Below are 15352 nucleotides of genomic sequence, written 5' to 3'. Positions count from 1 at the left end.
AATCTGAATTTGCTTTTTTTCATATCCATGAGCACAGCAGATTTATTTTTAGGCATTGACATGATCTAAAGAATAAATATGGGTGTGACTAAATTCACCCAATCTTAATTGCACATTAGTTAATATTTAATCTGTATCTTGGTCCTGTGCATATGCTGTGTTGGAGCTGGATTTTAAATGCAACATGTTTAAAAATATGACTTCTGGGATTTGGCCATCACAACTAAGATTGCATTTTTTCTCGTGGTCAGTTGCTGTGAGAGGGTGAGGGTCAGCCACCACTTTGAACTAAAAGTGGATTGCTTCAACTAAGTATGTTAGGCTATTTTAGGGGGAATTTTACAGAGACAGGTTAACCTACAAAGTCTTTGGGATGTGAGAGGAAACCCACACGCTTGCAGAGAGAATGGGCAAATTCAACACAGACAGTGCCCGAGGACAGGCTCGAACACAAATCTCTGGCTTGTGAGGCGGCAAGTCTACCAGCTGTGCCACTATATTTTGTTTTCCAACACACAAAAATCATACGTTGATAACTTTGGTTACTAAAAAAAAACTATCCATTTTCAGTCAAATCTCTAATTCACGCTATGTCCCCCTTTACAGCTACTGTATGTTTCAATTCAGTTCAAGACTATGGGGCAGTACATTGGCCGTAAAGTTGCTGCATAAAAGTGCCATATTGATCCCGAATATAGGTACTGTCTGTATGGAGTTTGCTCCTTTTCCCTTTGATCGCATGGGTTTTCTCCGGGTGCTCTTGTTTCCTTCCACATTTCAAAGGTGTGCAGGAACCTATTTCAGACCCAACCCAAAACGTAATATTTTCCTTTTGTCCAGATATTCTGTCTGACCTGTTGAGTTACTCCATCTTTTTGTGTCTATCTTCAGTTTAAACCAGCATCTGCAGTTCCTTCCTCCACACACATTACTATACAATAGAACTTTATTAATCCCAGGAAGGAAATTGTGTGTATGTGTGTGTGGGTATATATATTACACACACACACACACGTGTGTGTGTGTGTATATATATTAAAAATATACACTGTTTTGTTTTCTCATTTATAACATCGTTTACAGAGTACTATGTTTACATATTCTGTTGTGCTGCTGCAAGTAAGGATTTCATTGTTCTAACTGGGACGTGAGAGAATAAAACACTCTTGACTTACAGCGCTAATGTGTGGGATAGAACTAGTGTACAGGTGGTCTGCGTTGTCTTTGTGGGCCGTAGGGCCTGTTTCCATGCTGTATCCTTAAATTAAACTAAAAACACTAAAACCAGAGGGAGTCTAAAGAAGGGTCTCTACCCGAAACGTCACCCAATTTCTTCTATCCAGAGATGCCGGCTGCTCCATGGAGTTCCCCCGCACAATTAATGCATTGAATAGTCTTCACCCTACCATAGTTACCCAACCAGACACAGCTAAATTGAAGGCAGCTCTTTTTTGCTTAAGTCCATGTCAAGAGGAAAGAGTCGATAGTTTTATTGTCATGTGTACCAGATAGGACAATGAAATTCTTGCTTGCTGCAGCACAACAGAATATGTAAACATAATACAGAACAGGAGATAAAAGTTCAGTGTGTCTATATACCATAGACCATATATATACACAATAAATAAACAGATAAAGTGCAATAGTCTGTTATTGTTTAGTTTGGAGTTTGATGATGGACCCTCCAACACCTCCAGTTTAAATTCCAAGAAGCAAGAGTTACTCCAGGGAGTTACTCCAGATCCAGGGAGTGATTCTGCATTGCTTTTCAGCGGTCGCGGCAAGGACAGCAATGGCGGCCAGATTTCCTACAATGCAAAGGGAGGGAGAAAGTGCCCGGCGCCGACCAGTTGCCGTGGCAGTGCACATGTGCAGGGTAGCCGATGATTGTGCACATGTGTAGTGCTGGCTGTGGTTGTGTGCATGTGCAGGCCGTGGCAGTGCGCATGTGCAAGGCGGCCCGCCGGCTGTTCCGGCGAATGAGGTGCCGCCAGAGAGCAGAGGCCCGGACACGGATGGCGGGCGGAGACGGAGAGTGATAGAGAGAGAGAGATAGAGAGGTGGACCCGCTCAGATTTGAAGGGCAGGTGTTTGCCAAACCGGGCAAAATGCCACGGCTTTTAGGTTGCCAGGTGGGACTTTAGATGGCCATTGGCACCCGGGCAACATTTAATTTCGAGCCCTGCTCAGGGTAATGTCCTTGGCTCAACCATCTCCAGTTGTTTCATCAATGACTTTCCATCAATTATAACCTCAGAACTAGGGGTGGTAACCACATAATGGGCACCCATTCACTCTTTCCCCCAATGCCGCCCAGTAACAGCAATTTGTACCTTCTATGGGATGCACTGCAGCATTTCACAAACATTCCAAGACAACACCTTCCCATACCTCTACCACCAAGAAGAACCAAGGCAATATAAGCATATGAACGGTGCCACCTGTAAATTGCACTCCAAATCGCCCATCAACCTGTCTTGGAAATATATTGCCATTTCTTCATTGTTGCCGAGTCAAAATCTAGGAAAACACTTCCTAAGAGCATAACAGTTGTGCCCACTCCACATGGATTGCAGCTCGCTCGTTCTTCTCAAGGACAATTAGGGATGGGAATTTGAAGAAGGGCCTTGACCCGAAACTTCCCCATTCCTTCTATCTGGAGATGATGCCTGTCCCACTGAGTTACTACAGTTCCTTCCCACACATGGAAATTTAAATCTTGGATCAGCAAGCCAACCCTATTAACCTTTATGAAAAAAATATTTGCAACCTAGCTGACTTTCGAAGTCTTCCTTACAAACATCTGGATACGAGTGTCTAAATTGATATTATTGCCCCCATTGTTTGGTCTAACTAGTTAAGCATTGATCTGATGTGGTTTCTTCATAGAATTATTTGCACACAATGTATTTTACGACTCAATTATAAACCCTGGGTACACTGTGCCACAGCAGCTGGACAGGCCCACCAGAAACATTGGCATAATGGTATAAAGGTAGAAGAAAGTGTCATTGGAAGATCGAAACATTGACTCATGACCTCATGAAACGTTATGATAAAGATCGACATGGATACCTCCTCCTGAAGGCGGCAAACTATCCTCCATCAGTCAGACTAATTTATTCTCCATTTTCAAACTTTTGTTGCTCTCTCTCAAACCGTATCATTAAACTATGTGTTTCATTTCCAGTATGGCTCTTCTCCCTTTTGAGTCAAGACAAGAAAGTTTTATGGTCATGTGTCCCAGATAATATCACCTCTTTGCAAACCTTCCTAAACAGCACAAGCAAACCTGCGGATGAGTATATTTTGAGTTGCAACTTATCTGTATTATCCAAGTTTAATTTACCCTACGATTGGATGTGGTGCTTCAAGAATCAAAAGCCCACTTTTGGTTGACATCTCTTCAGCACTCATCTGCAACATCACTCTATTTCTGTACTCACAAAGCATATGCCACCTGGAATAACCCAAAGATTACTACCTTTGAGGTTCTTATTCTTGAATTATTTTATAACTACTTTTCTACCAGGTCATTGGTAACTCCTTGCCAGTGTTCTGCAGCCACATAATTATATCCTCGACTGGCGACAGAGGCAATACGTCATTCTGAAATCACATAGGCAATTACAGAATTTATAAAATGTTTAGTTTAGAGATATAGCGTGGAAACAGGCCCTTCGGCCCACCGAGTTCACTCCGACCAGCGATCCCCGCACATTAACACTATCCTACACACACTAGGGACAATTTATACTAACACCAAGACAACCCACACAGGTCACAAGGAGAACATAAAGCTCCGTGCAGACAGCACCCGTAGTCCGGATCGAACCCGGGTTCTGGTGCTACATGCGTGGTAAGGCAAAACTCTACCGCTGCGCCACCGTGCCGCCACAATCTTTTACAACTATTATTTACTTCCCCCTCCGTGAACTACTGATGCATCTTTGATGGTCTTTACTCTAGCTACATCGCCCAGAGCACCTCTTTGATGCCAACTGTTGTTCAAGCTCAAATTCCGAGGGTATCCGTCAATTTCTGTCAAAGTCTACTGCACCTGTGATTGTTCCATACATAGAATGGACTTAGAGTGTCTGCCTGGACATATTGATGCACAAGGCGAGAATGAGATTTATTATACATTTGTAATGTTGTGGAGATTTTATATTTAGAAACATTTTAATTTCAGTTGGCAAGATAAAAGACAAGGCACAATAAATTTATTTACATTTATTAAATAATGAGAAGTTTTCCTATACATTTCCTTTGAGTTGTGATAAAGATTATGTGCAAAAAAAATGTAGATCATTTTGCAAAGTAGGGTAATAGATAAAGCGTATTGAACGAGTCGATCACTGAGCAGATAAAAAGGGCCAGATGATGGATTTCTAAGCTGAGATCCTGCAGCTCTGCCATTAAAAAGTCAGTACTACTTGACTTTTTAATTCTATTAGCATTCGGACTGCCATTAGAATTAATTTCTGCTCAATGGGATGTTGTGTGTGGTCATTACTAAAATAAGAACTGATCTGTTATTAACTACTATTGAATGTTAAGTGCTCTGTAGTTAATTGCAAGAATAATATATCAAATATGTCTGAATTAGCTTCCTTGTTAATCCTTTTCAGATACTTCATGAGCGGAGATGGTATAGGAAGAATGTGATTTTTCTTGAAAATGAAACCTCGCACCAACAAATTATTATTAAACCGTAAGTTTACCACCGGGTGGCGCTAGCAATGGTTGCCTCGCCAACAGTCTGCCTGTCCTTTCCTTCTTTGTGTTTTAATTGTATGTGTTAAATGTAAGTTTTTAGTGTTCTTTAGCTTGTTTTATGTAGGGGGTGGGGGAAACATTTTCTAATCTCTTACCTTGACTGAGATGCAATTATTTTCGGTATTGTATCTTCGTCCTAACCGAGGAGTTGGTGGCCTTTGCTCAAGACCGATTTTGCGAGCTCCACCGGGGTCACCTGCGGACTAAAGGGCCTGTCCCACTGTATGAGGTAATTCAAGAGTTCTCCCGAGTTTCCCCTGATTCGAACTCGGAGAATTACGGTAATAGCCGCTCGTAGGTACCCGGGGCTCTTGTGGACATTTTAAAACTTGTTTCAACAGCAGGTTTACAAGCTTACCACGTTTCCCGAGTACCTGCCGTTAGTGTTACGAGCCGCTAAGAGACGTCCCGAGCTCTGACGTACCCGCTACGTACATTCTACGTGCTTACCACAAGTTTGATTTTTTTTTTTAATGCGGAAGAGCTCTTGAATTACCTTGTACAGTGGGACAGGCCCTTTACCAGCGCGCAATCTCTTTGTCAGGAGTTGACCTTGGAGTTCCAACTGTGTGTGCTTGCGGACTTAACGTCATGGAGCCTGCAGTCTGGTCGGAGACCGACTTCGGGAACTCCAAGCCGCGGGAGTTTCGATCGCCCTGATGTGGGGGTTTTGACTGCCAGCTGCGGGAGCTTTGATCGCCCTGACGGATGGTTCGACTGCCCTGACCGTGGGAGAATAACGAGGAAGATGATTGGATTTTTTTGCCTTCCATCACAGTGAGGAATGTGGGGAATCCGCTGTGGTAGATGTTTATGTTAACTTATGTAGTTGTGTGTCTTCTTACTTTTTTTTAATCGTATTGCTGTACGGTAATTCACATATCACGGTACCTTAATTGGTTCATGTGACAATAAATGACCTTTGAAACCTTTAATACAGTTTAGATGGGAAAATCAGAATTCAAATGTGCGACATTTAGATATTACTAGACTAAGTGGGACCCGTTGGGGCCCAGCATCACACGGGAGAGCTGGTCTCCCAACGCAATATTCCACCTCTCCACCAATTCAATATTGGTGGCCAGCAGGGGGGGGGGTGTTGTGTGTGTTGTGGGCTGAAGGGACTGGTTTCCAAAGGGCTATTTGGATTCTTGGGCTGGCAGCTCAGTCACTCAAGCCTGTTGTGCTAGCAGCTCACTCACTCACGGCTAGTGGGCTGGCAGTTGACTCGCAGCTATTCCTTGAAATTCCATTTCAAGAAAGGTGCAAGGCCACCAAATTCAAGTGCAGTTTCTTATGAATGAATGCCATTTTATTGTCACTATACACATGTACAATGAGATTAAAAGCAGCTCCTACTCAGTGCAGACATGTAATTAATCAAAAACAAAAACAAAACAAGGGGGGGGGGATAAGGTGCACAGTTCTGCGGCGCTATATACATATCTATAAAAAGACAATGGATGAATAGAGTGAATAAATAGGATTCCTATATACAGTATGGGTTATTGCACATAATTTAAAAAAAAAATTGCAGTTACAGTACAAATTACACTAGGTGGATAGATGGAAGTCCGGGGGTTTGGCTGTGAAGTCAATACATGTGTGAGTTCAGGGAGGTTATGGCTTTTGGAAAGCAACTGTTCTTGAGTCTGTTTGTCCTTGTTCTGATGCACCTATAGCGCCTCCCTGAGGGCAGCAGGTCGAACAGGCCAAACGCATGATGGGAGCTGTCCTTGATGATGTTCTTCGCCCTGCTGAGGCAGCGGGAGGTGTAAATGTCCATCAGAGAGGGGAGAGGGCAGCCAATGATCTTCTGTGCTGCCCTAACTACCCTCTGAAGCCTCTCCCTGTCTGCCATGGTGCAGCTGCCATACCATGCTGTAATGCAGTATGTCAGCAGGCTCTCAATGGCGAGCGGTAGAAGGTCAGCAGCAGGTTAGAGTCCAGATTGTGCTTCCTGAGGACCCTCAGGAAGTGCAGCCGCTGCTGAGCCTTCTTGATGACCGCTGTCGTGTTGTCCGTCCAGGAGATATCAGCAGCGATATGGACGCCGAGAAACCGGAAGGTGTTGACCCTCTCCACACACTCTAAGTCGGTGCTGTGCCTCCTGAAGTCGACAATGAGCTCTTTTGTTTTCTTGGTGTTCAGAGCCAGGTTGTTTTCTGAGCACCAGGCTGTCAACTTCAGGACTTTCTGTAGGCTGCCTCGTCTCCCCTTGAGATGAGTCCGACTACTGTAGTGTCGTCAGCAAACTTGACGATGCGGTTGTTGTTGTGTGCCGGACTACAGTCGTGGGTGTAGAGACAGTATAGGAGGGGGCTTAGCAAACAGCCCTGTGGGGAGCCGGTACTCAACATGCGAGTGGAGGAGAGGTGGGGGCCGAGTCTCACAGTCTGGGGCCGGTTGGTGAGGAAGTCCTTTATCCAGGCACATGTGAGAGTGGGGAGGCCGAGAGTGACCAGTTTGTTGATGAGAATGTCCGGAATGATAGTATTGAAAGCTGAGCTGTAATCCACAAAGAGCATCCGGACGTAGCTCTGCCCCTGCTCCAGGTGGCTCAGCACAGAGTGGAGAGCTACGGTGATGGCGTCTTCTGTGGATCTGTTTGTGCGATAGGCGAACTCCAAGCAGGGTGCAAGGCCTCTAAAGGTAGCGAGTCGTGACCTCTCCCTCCTCCATCTTGTAGAGACTGAGCCACACCCAGACTTCTGGGTTTTATAGTCCCTCCCCATCCTCCCCCCCCCCCCCCCCCCCCCTCCCTCCCACCAAAATCGGCATGGCCTTCATGCAGTGATTGACAGGAGAGAGAATCTCGACTTTTTAAAACACTAATAACTCTTTTAGTTTTCATCGATGAGCGGCACCTGATGAGCGGAGGGAGACTCTGAGTGAGATGGCCAAAAATCACAGCCGTACGTGGTAGCATTTCTTCTAAAATCAATATAAAGCGCAAACAGGAAGTGATCAAGATTAGACTTTTAATTATGTAGAGGGCAAGGCAACTTTAATTGGGCAAGGCAACTTTAATTGGGCAAGGCAACTTTAATTGGGCAAGGCAACTTTAATTGGGCAAGGCAACTTTAATTGGGCAAGGCAACTTTAATTGGGCAAGGCAACTTTAATTGGGCAAGGCGACTTTAATTGGGCAAGGCGACTTTAATTGGGCAAGGCGACTTTAATTGGGCAAGGCGACTTTAATTGGGCAAGGCGACTTTAATTGGGCAAGGCGACTTTAATTGGGCAAGGCGACTTTAATTGGGCAAGGCGACTTTAATTGGGCAAGGCGACTTTAATTGGGCAAGGCGACTTTAATTGGGCAAGGCGACTTTAATTGGGCAAGGCGACTTTAAATGGGCAAGGCGACTTTAAATGGGCTGGGCTTTAAAGGCTAGGCGACTTTAAATGGGCTAGGCAACTTTAAATGGGCAAGGCAACTTCAATTGGGCAAGGCAACTTCAATTGGGCAAGGCAACTTCAATTGGGCAAGGCAACTTCAATTGGGCAAGGCAACTTCAATTGGGCAAGGCAACTTCAATTGGGCAAGGCAACTTCAATTGGGCAAGGCAACTTCAATTGGGCAAGGCAACTTCAATTGGGCAAGGCAACTTCAATTGGGCAAGGCAACTTCAATTGGGCAAGGCAACTTCAATTGGGCAAGGCAACTTCAATTGGGCAAGGCAACTTCAATTGGGCAAGGCAACTTCAATTGGGCAAGGCAACTTCAATTGGGCAAGGCAACTTCAATTGGGCAAGGCAACTTCAATTGGGCAAGGCAACTTCAATTGGGCAAGGCAACTTCAATTGGGCAAGGCAACTTCAATTGGGCAAGGCAACTTCAATTGGGCATGGCAACTTCAATTGGGCATGGCAACTTCAATTGGGCAAGGCAACTTCAATTGGGCAAGGCAACTTCAATTGGGCAAGGCAACTTCAATTGGGCAAGGCAACTTCAATTGGGCAAGGCAACTTCAATTGGGCAAGGCAACTTCAATTGGGCAAGGCAACTTCAATTGGGCATGGCAACTTCAATTGGGCAAGGCAACTTTAATTGGGGAAACACAGCTTTGGCATTTCCAAACCAAAGGCAACTCGGCTTTAGCATTTCCAAACTATAATTTTAAACCACATTAAGGGCACTGACAGGTCAGTAAAACAACTGACAGTTTAGTAGACATGTGTTCAGTGTTATTCACAGCTCAGACTGAGAGACGTGACCCTCTCGCTCCCCATCTTGCAGAGACTGACTAAGGCCTCACACGTCCGGGTTTTATAGTCCCTCTGGAAGGGGCGTGGGCTTCAGGAGAGAGAATCAACGTTTTTTAAAACAATAATAACTCTTTTATTTTTCGTCGATGGGATATCCTCTTGTCCTGCGCAGCGGAGGGGAACTCTGAGTAAGATGGCCAAAAATCACAGCCGTAAGTGGCAGCGTTCTTTCTAAAAATCAATATACAGCACAACAGGAAGTGGTCAAGATCTGACTTTTACTAACATAGATTGGGTTTTTTTGGGTGGCTAGGTAGGTGGAAAATGAACAATATGAACATGTTATTATTAATAATATGCAAAAGTGTGTGTCTCAATGTAAAGCCCGATTTAATCTGTTGAACTGTTTACAAAGATATAACCTTAAAAAGTGATAGGTCGATTTAGTGCTTTGGTGTCAGTTTATATAGGCAAATCCCTTGACTGATTCACACCAACCAGTCTCCAAGCAATCAACAAGTCTAACAGCATCCTAAAAATGAGGCATTTAGTCATTAATAAAACGCTTGATTTTGGTTTTTGAGAAAATTATTTCATTCCCTAGCTTATTAGCATCTTTAATAATTTTCAACAATTTTTGAAACCCTAATGTTCAATTACGAAATGTTTTCCATGGTAAAATGTTTTTGTTTTTTTTTAATGTGCCAGGTCAGCATGGGTGAATTTGGACAAAGGGATTCAAATTTAGAGATGTCAGTGCTGTCTGATTTTATGACTATTTTCCTTCACCAACATACCAGTGGTAGAATTGCTTTTCGTTTTCCATGTCTCTTTATCAAACTGACATTTTAGATAATTTTGTTCATCATAAATTCTAAATAATCATGCTCTCATTTGAAATGTATAAGCCATTCTACCCTTCAAGTCTATACCAACATTCAGTTAGAGTATTGTTAATATGTGCCTTAATTCTTTTATAATATCACGGGACGCTTAGCTGCTGCTGGGTAATCATTTATTGTTCATCCCTAATTTTCCCCACTGAATCAACGGTTGAGCAAATTCAGAGGACAACTAAAAGCAGTCACCCTGCCCCCTTCAATCCTCTTGGTCGTCTCTTCAAAAAGTTAAATCACATTTGTGAGATATCCATAAAGCCATGCTGACTATCTGTAATCCGTCATTGCATTTCCAAATACAAATAAATCCTGTCTCTCAGTATCCCTTCCAATAACTTTCTCATCACTGATGTGAAGCTCACTGGCTCGTAGTTCCTTAGCTTGTCCTTGCAGCTATCCTCCAGTCTCACCTGTGGCAAAGAAAGATACTTAAGATCTCCCCTAAGGAATCTTCTCTCTTGTTTCTCATACTTTCCTGGGATATACCTGGCCTGGCATCGGAGATTTATTGACCGTGATCCATTTCGTCCTCCAGCATCTTCAGTGTAATGTTAATATGCTCCAAGATGTCACGGGTCCCTCTCCTGAACTAATCAGATTTTGTGTCCTTCTCTATGGTAAATATAGATAAGCATTAATTTAAGGCCACCTGCTTCCTGTCGTTCTACCCATTGTTTTGTTTACTATTGTCTCGAGTACCGAGGTTCAGTGAAAGGATTTGTTGTCTGCTATCCAGTATAAAAAAACTTTACAAGATTACAATCAAGCCACTCGCAGTGTACAGATAAAGAATAAAGGGTACAAGTTAGTGCAAGGTAAAGTCCACTAAAAAATTGTTCAAAGGTCCAATGAGATAGATGGGAGGTTAGGATTGCACATTAGCTGGTGAAAGGATGGTCAGTTGGCTGATAACGGCTAGGAAAAGACTGTTCCTGAATCAGAAAGTATGTACTTTCAAACTTCTGTATCTCTTGCCTGATGGGTGAGGGGAGTAAAGGGAGTGACCAAGGTGAGACTAGTCCTGATTGTGCTGACAGCCTTGCCAAGGCAGTGTGAATTATAAATGGAGTCAATGGAAGGAAGGTTAGTTTGTGTGATGTTCTGGACTACGTCCACACCTATCTGCAATGTCTTGTGTTCATGGATCGAACTGTTCCCAAACCATGCCATGACATACTGATGAAATGCCTTCTACAGACTGATTCCTGGGATGTCAGGACTTTCATATGAAGAAAGACTGGATAGACTCGGTTTGTACTCGCTAGAATTTAGAAGATTGAGGGGGGATCTTATAGAAACTTACAAAATTCTTAAGGGGTTGGACAGGCTAGATGCAGGAAGATTGTTCCCGATGTTGGGGAAGTCCAGAACAAGGGGTCACAGTTTAAGGATAAGGGGAAAATCTTTTAGGACCGAGATGAGGAAAACATTTTTCACACACAGTGGTGAATCTCTGGAATTCTATGCCACAGAAGGGTAGTTGAGGCCAGTTCATTGACTATATTTAAGAGGGAGTTAGATGTGGCCCTTGTGGCTAAAGGGATCAGGGGGTATGGAGAGAAGGCAGGTACAGGATACCGAGTTGGATGATCAGCCATGATCATATTGAATGGCGGTGCAGGCTCGAATGGCCTACTCCTGCACCTTTTTTCTATGTTTCTACAGTGTAACTGAACAAGATGTGAGAATTGTTGGGGACATGCTGAACTTCCAAAGTCTTCTAAGGAAGTAGAGATGCTAGCGTGCTTCGATTTGGCTGGTCCAGGCCAAATTGCTGGTGTTATTTATCTCTATATACCTAAATTCTTTGTCTTGTTTGTACCCACGATGTGTCACTGTGTCAATCTGTTGATTCTATCTTCTTCCAAACACTAGGCCACAGCCTTCCCATTTTCACACACCTAACTCACATTTTTCCCGTGGTGGTGATAAACATCTTCCCATCATATTTCCCCCGATATTTCCAAAGTTACAGCATTTTAAAAATACCCAAAAACAAGTTTTTAAATGGAAAATCTTTCAACCCACTTCCAAAGTGACAATGCCCTGCAACATGGCCCCCCCGCGGGGCATGCTTCGAGTGACATCAGGGGTAGGGTCGCGTTTAAATAGGTGGGTTGCACGGAAGGTCATAAGGTCAATGGGCATGACGCACAGAGTCGCTCAAGCCTGCAGTACCACACACGCAACACGTACGTTCTTCACTGGTAAAAACCACTAACATCACTGCTGCTCATGGACAGAGATGATACAAATATTTTCGTGACTGACTTGCGAGTGCCAGCAGATTGAGGGCAAGTCTCGGCCCACAACCACCGAGGGTGACTGAGCTCTGAACCTGAACACGAAGGGACACTCAGACAACCAGTGTAAGTGGCAGAAGGAGCCGATCCCTCTGGACAGCCCCTACTCTCCCCCTGGGGTCAGTGCTGTCCTTTCAGGGCCGCCCTCCGCCCTGCCTCCCCCCTGTGCGGCCGTACTGTGACGGGCTGTGGATCGGCAGTGCCCACACACAGGGCCGGGTGGAGCGGGGCCGTGGCTCCGGGCAGCAGACACACGGAGACACAAAACCCGGCAACGTCCCTAAATGACCACAAACTTCCGGATCAACAGATCACAGCCAAGTGCCCAGCCTCCTTTGCTAATTAAATTTAAAATGTTGATTGCTATTTTTCCTGTCTGCCAATTTTTAAATTTATTTACTAAGTAAATGGTGCAACATAAAACTGAATATGATTTATATCTTGTATATCTTTTTGGGGAAGGGGTTGGGCGGTGAAATTCATTGTTTATTTTATTAGTCACCTTTGAGCAAACCATACCATATTCGCTTTTATTTATGGAATGAGTTGGGTACAATTATATTCTCTCCTTTGTAAAATACAAAATACTGAGTATCTCTGGAGGAAATAGAAAGGCGATGTTTTATCGTGTCTATATTTTCTATCCATCGTTACCCAAGTCCTTTTTTTAGGTTTTCAGAAATATGTGGTATGAATAATGCAAACTCTTTCAGCTAAACAAATATGTGTCTTATTTTATTTTGGGATTTACGACAGACCTGTCAAAATTTAAAGCAACGCTATTGTTTTTTAATTGCATTTTTTAATTACAGTGATTTAATTGTAGAATCTTTATTATCTGATCAGCAGCACGTGGATTATCAGGAAGAAGTAAAGGAACGCTAAAAGCATTTCAGCGAGGTGGTAACAAAGCTGCTGATGTCAAATTGAAACCTTTTACTGGAAAAATCTTTTACCTTGATCTGCCTTCCAATAAGCATACAGAAACCTTAGAAAATGATTTACAGGATCTAGGAGGGGTATGTAAACAATTTCAAGAATAATCAATTTATTGAATTGCTTGCAAACTTTAACATGCATAGTTATGCCACTTCCAAGCTTGTGCTGTAAATGTTTGGGGTGCTGCTTTTGTCAAGTCAAGATAATATTGTACTTTTTTTTGGTAAAGCGACAAGTCTTTGTTTATGTCATATAATATAGATTAAATTAGTGTGGTTTTCTTCCAGGAACTTTTAGTTCCTACTGTGTTGTTTACTGGTGTACTCTGCTATAAAGTTTTAAATGATGAGTTATATGGAAATCAGTCAGAATTTCAGGACTAATATACAGTGCAAGTGACATTTGTTGTGATAGATTATAAATGGCATTTCAAGGCACATTTGGCAGCTGTTTACAAGAGTCTCGACAATGCCTATTTTAATTGAATTCAAACATAAAACAGTGCAGCAAAGGAATGGGTCCTTCGATGCGTCTGTTAAATGTGATGCCTACTTAAACTAATCCCTTTTGCCCGCCTTTCCATAACTCCCCATTCCTTGCATATTTGCATCTTTCTAAAAGCCTCTTAATTGATCACATATGCTTCGACCACGATCACCCCTGGCATCATACTCCAAGCAAATCCATTGTGCAGTGGGGATAAAAGCTTCTCCCACGCAGCTCCTTTAAATTCTGCTCCTTTCACTTTAAAGCCATGTCCTCTCCCATATATGTCTTTCATAATTTAATATACCTGTTAGATCGCCCCTCAGCCTCTGACGCTCCAGAGAAAATAATCAATTTTTCCTTTTAGCGAATAGCCTCATATCAGCTTCATGATAAACCTCCTGCAATCTCTCAAACGTTCCACATCCTTCTTAGAACGGGACAACGACAACTGCACACAAGACCCTGAATGCAGTATAACTAAAGTTATATGAAGCTGCAACATGACTCTTATACTCAATGCCCAGACTGATGAAGGCACTTGAGTTGCTACTTTCAACTTATTGACCTATAGTTTTATAGTATTGCACTAAGCAATGATGCATTCAAAAATCAAATATATTTTTCAACTTCTGATGCCTTTTCTGTCTCTCGTTCATTCTGTTAAAGTTTGATTTCATTATTGTCGTCTGTGATTGATAGCTGAAATCACATATAGTTGTGTCTTTGGGATTGTCAGCATCGGTTTGCTTCTGACTATTTGATGATGTAATGTGCCGAAGTGTATTAGGCCGTTGGCCGAGTATCGAAAATGTGTCTAGAATTTAACTTTCGTGACCCATGTCTGGTATCTACTTGAAATTTGGCACAGATTTAGATAACACTAGACCAAGGGGGACCCATTGGGTCCCGTCCCCTCAACGCACGGCTGCAGGGGGGAGAGGGAGGCGGCCTGCGGCGTCACAAACCCCTTTGGCACCACACACACCCCTATCCACCCCCTCCACACACCAACACTAACCACCCCCTTGATATTATATTAATATTATTCATTGGCTCCGTTTACCCCATCCCCGCTCTATCCACTGATGCATAGCCCCCACATTGCAGGCGCGTCTAGAGAGGTTGGGGGAATAAAGAGAGAGAGGGGGGGCAGAGTCAAGGGCAGAGACAGAGAGAGGGAGGGGGCAGAGAGAGAGGGAGAGGGGGGGAGGAGAGCCGGGTTGGAGAGAGGGAGGAGAGGATTGGGGAGAAGAGAGGGGAGAGGGGAGAGAGAGGGGGTGTGTAGTAGGAGGGAGAAGGGAGAGAGAGGGGTAGGAGGGGGGGGAGGGAAGGAGGGAGAGGGGGTGGGAGGGGGGTTGAGAGAGGGGAGGGGGGAGCGGAAGGGGGGCAAGGAGGGAAAGGGGGGGGGAGGAGGAGAGGAGGCCTCGGAAGCCCAGCCAAATTACTACGTGTTCAATCCAGAGCCCTCTGGGGACCAAATTTATAGAGGATTGGATTTTTTAAATCATAAGGAAAACTTCTACAAGAAGATGTAAAAATTTCACTGTTATTGTAGCGTCAGCAGCTGGGCAGCGGTCAGATTTTTTTTTTAAAAGGTCAGATTTGTGAACAATTTTAATTAAAAAGTCAGGAAAATAATGTAGCAAATGTACAGAGGAATGGATTTCTAAAATCACAAGGAAAACCTCAACTGAAAAATGTAAAGGTTTCGGCGTCTGGTTTTCGAGGACACAC

At 43.6% G+C, this 15352-nt stretch overlaps 1 protein-coding gene across 2 annotated transcripts in view; it reads left to right on the top strand.

The window, feature by feature from the left end:
* LOC129709254 (protein DBF4 homolog A-like) overlaps positions 1-15352 on the top strand; it is a 69690-nt gene that overhangs the window by 6783 nt on the left and 47555 nt on the right. The window contains exons 2-3 of one of the 2 annotated variants that reach the window (XM_055655510.1): positions 4632-4714; positions 13040-13209. In XM_055655510.1, coding sequence (XP_055511485.1) covers positions 4681-4714; positions 13040-13209 — 204 coding nt within the window. In that variant the 5' untranslated portion in view covers positions 4632-4680. Of the gene's footprint in view, positions 1-4631; positions 4715-13036; positions 13210-15352 lie in introns of both variants that reach the window. The other variant, XM_055655501.1, reaches the window with a different exon arrangement.

Source organism: Leucoraja erinacea, chromosome 2 (genome assembly GCF_028641065.1).
Source record: "Leucoraja erinacea ecotype New England chromosome 2, Leri_hhj_1, whole genome shotgun sequence".
Lineage (NCBI taxonomy): Eukaryota > Metazoa > Chordata > Chondrichthyes > Rajiformes > Rajidae > Leucoraja > Leucoraja erinaceus.
Note: the sequence above shows the minus strand (reverse complement) of the source record. Positions and strands in the feature narration are given on the sequence as shown.